Raw genomic sequence first — 7,150 nt, 5'->3', positions numbered from 1 at the left:
GTATGTATTGTTTCTTGGAGATATGCGGTGGCAACATCATTCGAGAAAACGCTTTGGAAGAATGAATTTAAGATGTTAGCTTTAACCTCGCTGTCTGTATGAATTACATTGCTACAATCCCTTAAGCAAGCCACGGTTTGTTTACTCCCATTTACTTCCCTAACATATGACCAGAAAGCTTTGGGGTCAGTGTCCAAGTGCTCGCAAAGTACTTTGCGTTTAAATTCCAGTAAGGAGGCATAAGGAAGGCATCCTTCATATCGCCCTCTATACGAAGGACATGAGGGTAGAGGATAACTAAATATTACATGGGAACAAATTAATTAATCGGCGTCAGCCGTCGCGGCCACGTTGCAGTCGTACTGCCTTTGCCGAGACACGTGCTCGCAGTAGATGTCCCGCGACCATTTTACAGTCGCGGACACCATCTTCTTCCGCAGTGTAACGACGCGACCCCGGTGCAGCCGGGACGGGATTTGGTCGTTCTCTTTGTCCCAGCTGCCAACGGAACCAACGACGAGGGCGCCCAGGCGAACCTCCTGCTTGAACTGGAGGCGGCAGCGGAGTCTCGCGGCCAGGTCGTCATATTTGGCCAGTTTGGCCGCCCTGGCTGCATGCAGCGCCTCCAGCCGGTTCTCGAATGGGACAGTGACATTGATTATGTGCACCGTCCCGCCGGGAATCTCAGTCACAACGACATCCGGTCGTAGGAGGGAGTGGTCACCTTCCACCTTCCGGTCCACCCTAGGAGTCCACACTTAGGAGGCAATGCGTCCCTTAGGAGCGACAAGATCTCGTCGTTTCTCCGTTCTTACGCAGTGGAGTGGCTCAGGCAGTGGTTTAGGACGTGCGGCAGGGTCTCTTCATCGGTGCGGCATCTCCTGCACTTCCTACTGGCGTTCGGCACACCTCTGCGTGCGCCGTTCAGCGGAAGTACGTTCAGGCGGGCTCGATGGATGAAGCGCCAGTCGCAGAAACATGTGAAGCGGCCAGTGCATACGAAGTGGCTGCTGTCCCTGGAGTTGGTGACGGCTTCCATCGCCTCCCCCTGGCCCTTCTTCGCAACCTGCCTCCGTCGGTAGGCTTCCCCGATCACTCGACGGAACAAGCCGCACGCTGTATGGCGGGATGTCGAGAGGATGATGAGGGTCTCCGAGTGGGGCGTTTGATTACTAAGCCGCAAAGAGATATAATGGCGGAACACGCTCCACTCCCATCGCAGGCCGCACAGCCTTTGAAGGTCACGGGTGGTTCTCCTCGTGCGGGACCAAGAGATGCCGTGGCCCCGGCCGTGGACCCTGCCGTGATCTCAGCGTCCCCGGACAGGTATCCGCACAGCACCCGCTTCTCGGGCGGTGCTCCAATTCTCCCCATCCTCTGGTGGACCACCTCCCGCAGGGAGTACCAGGCTGTCTTGCGGACGAATGGATCCTTGCACGTAAGCATGCGGAACGCCTGCGTCACCACAAGACAGTCCTAAGTACTGGGAGTGGTATGTAACCCCCGCCGCCAAGGTGTGAGGGGAGGTGGATTATTTCCCTGATGTCCTTTTGTGGCAGGTATAGCCACTCCTTCACTACTCTATAGACCGCGGTGTCGGTGCGGGCAAGGTACTTCTTGGTGATGGCCGTGATTCGCAGCGGGAAGTGGAGCCTTGGCAAAAGGAAAGTATGCAGAGCATCTATCTTCTGCCAAGGCACCAGCTCGCTACTCTTCACCGAGTCGAGATCCTACCGCAGTTTGGTCAGCAGGTCATCCAGTTGGTCTCCTACTCTGAGACCAAATGTGGATCCCGGGTATTTGTAGGATTCCCCCTCCCCCAGCCGCTTCATGTCACCTCCCTGGATGGAGAAGGCGTTGTCTCTGACACCCTGGCGTCCACCCCTGAACTACAGGTGCAGAGATGCGCATATCTTGGCGTTCAAGCGGAGGCCGCACTACTCCGCTGACTGCTTGACTATGTGCAGCAGTGCCCTCAGAGATCCTGAGTCCCTGGCGATGAGCAGCAAATCATCGGCATATGCCAGCAGACATACCGATGTGGGACCAAGGGGATAGGCGGCGAGGACCGACCTGATGAGAGGTTCCATCGCCAGGTTAAAAAGCAGAGGAGACAAGGGGTCTCCTTGCCGCACCCCGCACCTAATTGGAAATCGGTCGGATTCACCCTGCTCCACGACGACCGAAGCCGTTACCCCGGTGTATAGGTCGGAGATGAGGTCCAGCAGCTGCTTTGGCATTCCCATTTCCGCGAGTACACGGATTATGTGGGGGTGGGGAATCGACCCAAAGGCATCGGACAGGTCCAGCCACGCTAGTGCTATCTCCGTCCCCTTCCCTTTGGCAGTATTTATGGCTGCTTGAGCAATGAAGTTGTGCTCAAAGCAGCCCTCCGTGGCGGGAACGAAGCCTTTCTGTTCGGGGAAGGAGAGCCCTTATAGGCTCAGGCCGAGATGCGGTCCGCCAGTATTCCCGTGATGACTTTGGCAATGGTGGGACTAAGGGCAATCGGCCACCAATTCCCGATGTCCCCCTTCTCCCCTCCCTTGTGAAGGAGGACGATCCTTGAATGCTCCACGATGCCGGGACTATTGACACCTGGAAGCATCTGCTGAATATGGCGACTAGAACCATGCCATCCGGATTGATCAACCGACATGACTTATAAGAGATGCCGTCCGGGCCGGGTGCAGTGTCCTTCACCCGACTCAGCCGATCGCACACTTCGGCTGCGGTGATTCCTCGCAGCAGGTCGCGTTCTTCTCCAGGCTGGGGTTCGATGTTGATCGGGGGGATTGTCGATGAAGCCGGGTCGTCACTTATTTCAGGAGCGCTTATGATAAGTACTGCGCCACCGTCTCCGCGTCTAGGCAGTACCTCACGTCGCTCTCACCACACACCCGCCTTAAGGCTCCGCCCCTGTTCATTCTATATAGGAATGTTAAGTCGACATCTGCAGGCCGTGATACCTGACTCCCCTTTTGTCGTCCACCTCTCCGGTTGCTTCCGGTGAGGGAAGCCGCTTCCTCCGTGACCTCCTGCACCAGGCTCTCGAAATGGCCGTCGTCGGAGTCGTCCAGCACTCCTAGCTGAATCAGCCAGCTCAGCTGTTTCTCCGGCCAATTCTCTAGAGCGGGTGGGGGCGGTGGTACGGCGTAGCTCGCGATTACTTCCCTCGGGGGGCTAACTCGGACGCGGCGGTCTTGCACTCTGCCTGTCCTTTGGTTTGGTGGTGGCGGCCTCATTGGTGTCTCCCCTAATCGTACATGCAAGGGTGGTGGCTCTGACACGAGGTCTGGTGAAGGGTTAGGTGAGGGTTGGCCAAAAGGTAGGGGTGCATGAGGGGATGTGGGGTGAGGCTCGGATAAAAGCGGTTGAGATTTGCCGGAGGATACCCTTGAGGGGCCGCTGGCGGACCTAGGTGCTGGCCCCTCGACGGATGGGTCCATCCCGCTGGGAGCCCCCCAGGGTGTGCCGCGAATCCGGGTGGTGGTCGGTGGAAGCCGGGCGGAGGCGGCGTCTCTTGGTACTATCTCGATGGTCCCCCGGCGGAGGTCGCCCCCAATTGGGCGCGCTGTGATTTTCCGGACATGACATAGTAGACATTTGATAATATAGTGACACTTTGCCTAGCGCAATTCTTCTCCTTACGTCCCTGCTACTTTGACCCTGCCGGTCGAAAACAATTCCGAAATACGTAAAATGTTCTACCTGATCTAGTTTTTGCCCTCCTATTTTCATGTTTAGCTTAGCTTTATTCTTTTTAGAAAATCGCATAACCTTAGTTTTACTAATATTGATTCTCATCCCATACCTGTCGTACTGAATTTCGAATTCAGTCAGCAATGCTTGCAGCCCCTTGGCTGACTGACAAACTAAAGCTAGGTCATCAGCAAACCTAACTGATTTTACGAATTCCCCGCCTACCTTCATTCCTACCTCAAGTTCTTCCCATGCCTCTTTAATCATTCCCTCTGCATACACGTTGAACAGCAACGGTGATAATGGGCAACCCTGCCTTACACCCCTTCCTAACACTGCCCAACCGGACTCCCCGTTCCCCACTCGCACCTGAGCAGTCTGAGACATGCAAAGGTTACGGATTAGCCTCCTATCCCTCCAATCTATTCCTATTTTCTGCAATATACATACTCATTAGTTTCCCCCAATTCACTCTATCAAACGCTTTTTCGAAATCTACGACAAAGACAAATACCTCATGGTTGTATTCTATATTCCTCTCGAATAATAATCTCATTACTGCAATGGTATCACGCGTACCTCTCCCCTTTCTAAACCCAAACTGATCATCCCCTAAGTAATCATTTGCCCTACTCTCTATCCCTTTGCTTATGATCCTGAGAACGACCTTAGCTGCGCGGGATATAAAACTAATTGTCCTGTAGTCCTCATGACGTAGACTTTGCCTTTTTCGGAATACTATAGGAACTAAAATTGATTTCGAAAAGTCTTCCGGCCAGATTCCTTCCTCTTAAATACTACGGATCAGCCCATATAGCCTCTTCCTCCCACATTTTCCTAAGCATTTTAAAAGTTCCGCTGGAATTTTATCCACCCCTACGGCCTTATTTAGTTTCATCTCCCTTAATGCCCTTTCTATCTCATCGTCTAGTATGCCTGGACCTAAGCTATCTTCCTCTACGTCAAGTTGCTTGTCAATGTCTAACTTTGTTGGTCTAAGCTCTTTACCAAACAGTTCTTCTATATATTCTTTCCATCTCTCTTGGATCTTTCCTGTTGTCAACTATTACCTTACCCGCCTTACCTCTAACTATTAGCATAGACCTCCCTTTCTTACTTCCCGATAACGATTTAATTTTGCTGTACTGCGAACCGAATTCACCCTTCCTCTGCAGACTTTCCATATCCTCGCTCTGCGTCTTCCACCATGCTTCATTTGCTTTATTTTTGCCCGCCTGAATTTATTATTTAAATCTTTGTACTGCATTTTGCCTAACCATGTATTCACAATCATCCATTTTCTATGACCATCCATCTTCGTAATCATCTCATCCGTGATCCATGGTTTCCTAGTAATTTTCGCGTCGCGAGTTCGAGGAAGGGAGTGGAATGCGGAATTTGCTTCGAGGCGACTGCACAGCATTATTTGCCCAACGGCAGACATTCTGGGAAACACCGGCGCGGCACTAGAAGATCTCTGTACTTGGTAATCCGGTTATTCAGTAATTGGTATGCTGCCGATGGCCTAGGTGGCTGATTGGCCCACTATACGAAGCGTTTGCCCACTCGCAGGAAGAAGGTCCTGCGTTCAAACCAGCGCGAAGCCTCTGAACGCACCATTCCTCACCAGATCTTCCTGCTTTGATCCATGCACCATCAGGCACCAGCATTAACCATGGACCCATTGGTATTACGGTCTCAATCTAGGGCTCTCAGGCTCCGTGGTGATTGGTGCTCGGTTAGCGTGGCCTCTGTGTTTAAAGACTCTGGCTCCGTTTTTAATATCCATTACCTGAGCATGTGGTGGAAATCTCAGGGAGTCCAAATGGAAAAAGTGATCCCCCTGCATGTCAAATGTAAACTGAGGGCGCAGATTTTCAGCCTCTTATTGCGTCATGGTGTATTTATATTTCTACGTCTACATCTACTTAATACCCCAAAAGCCGCCGCAAGGGCGTGTGGCGGGGGGTGTTAGTTAGACGGTGGACTACCCGTAATTAAGAAAAAACCACATGCAAAAGCCACAAATGCATACCATCCACAAACAAAACATGGTATACATTCATGCATGAACACTTACAACCCACACGCATGCAAACACACAAACTACCAACTAACATACACATGCACCTACAAATATATATATACCTGATGACTTTGCAATGTTTAACTTTGTTCCAACTGGTAAATTAAATGTTTTTAATATTCCTAAAATGATTTCGGTTTCTTACGATTATGATTCCTTATCTTTCGGGGAAATAATGATTATTTGTATCTATCTGTACTAAAATCCATCTCCCTCATTTTATCATTGTGGTCTCATCTTGAAGTAGTGTGGGGCCATTATAATTACTTCAGTGTTTTAGTTAAACTCGTTTGTTCGGAGCCTTTCTAAAAGTCTAAGCTTCGCTTGTTGTCTCCGCACTTCAAGTGGCCCCCGGCCTAAATCCCCTGAGAGATCTGTCACACTTGTGTTCTTATCATAACAATTTTTAACGAATCTAGCGGATTTTCTCTAGACTTTATCTGATTCTTTTTGGCTAATTTTCCCCCAAGGGTCCCAAATACCTGCGGCATATTCCAAATGAGGTCTTACTCGAGGAAAATAACACCTCTCTTTAACTTTCTCATTACATTTACCTATCCCCCGTTTAATGAAGCCGAGTTTCTTTAAATCGGATCCGCATATTGTCCTGATATGTGCTCCCCATGAAAGGCGTGGTGTTAGAACAACCCCCAAATATTTAACTTGATTGGCCGTAGTTAGCACTGAACCCTCTGTTTCGTAGCTTATGTCCCGTTCGCCACTTACTTTGTTCCAAAATTTCAAAACTGCGCATTTGTCTACATTAAGCACTAATCCCCATTCCTTACACCAAACCGAGATTGTGTCCAAGTCTCTAGAGTGTAACTCGCGTATCAGCGCGTTGTTTGATGAAGTAGGAATGTCGACATGGTGATCATTAATTTTTCGAGTCGGAAGAGAAGTGAGAATTTCCTAATGACAGTTTCCTCAATGTTGAAGTCAATTATTTGGCGAATTACCAGGTATAGCTCATATTTCTATAAGGCTCTTGCCTTTCCAAGGCATGTTTTTCCACTAAATTTGGTCACTTGGATTTCTTTCATTCCCCGGAATCCTTAAATCCAAATATTAGTGAAGATAAACAAGGCACAAAAACCTTTCGCGAAATCTGTGCTGTCGTCATCGCAAATGTGTTCCAACTCTTAAGGACCGAGGAGTTGGTTTATAACGTGGCGTGGGAAGCGCTGTTCCGATTGAGATTATCTCTGGCTCTCAATCTTCATAGTAAGTATTTCTACGCCGTCAAGCACCAGGGAGGGCCTGCAGCAAGGAGTGTACAGTCGGTCAGCATTAGTTACTCGGCGGAGAATTTATGTGAGTTGTTCGTCAAGGAAGAGAAAATGGCGTTGTCTGATTCGGAGT

General features: G+C 50.1%; 1 protein-coding gene across 1 annotated transcript; it reads right to left on the bottom strand.

Annotated features, from left to right (window-relative positions):
- Nucleotides 1–323: 323 nt before the first annotated feature.
- Nucleotides 324–1,039, bottom strand: LOC139693343 (uncharacterized). The gene is made up of 2 exons (XM_071591469.1): nt 816–1,039; nt 324–744 (listed from the first exon to the last, which is right to left on the bottom strand). Exons 1-2 carry the CDS (start codon nt 1,037–1,039, stop codon nt 324–326), a joined length of 645 nt encoding a protein of 214 aa, XP_071447570.1.
- Nucleotides 1,040–7,150: the final 6,111 nt, after the last annotated feature.

This window comes from Hetaerina americana, unplaced genomic scaffold (assembly GCF_022747635.1).
Source record: "Hetaerina americana unplaced genomic scaffold, ioHetAmer1.1.p SCAF_47, whole genome shotgun sequence".
NCBI lineage: Eukaryota > Metazoa > Arthropoda > Insecta > Odonata > Calopterygidae > Hetaerina > Hetaerina americana.
The sequence above is the reverse complement of the archived record's forward strand: the minus strand, read 5'-3'. Positions and strand labels throughout refer to the sequence as shown.

Bases quoted from the DNA above. Each gene is read 5' to 3' on its own strand.
- LOC139693343 (XM_071591469.1), bottom strand. From the start codon at position 1,039: ATGGAAGCCGTCACCAACTCCAGGGACAGCAGCCACTTCGTATGCACT. The intron at 745-815 runs GTAAGAACGGAG...GTGGACTCCTAG, and splicing joins TGCCTGAGCCACTCCACTGC to GGTGGACCGGAAGGTGGAAG.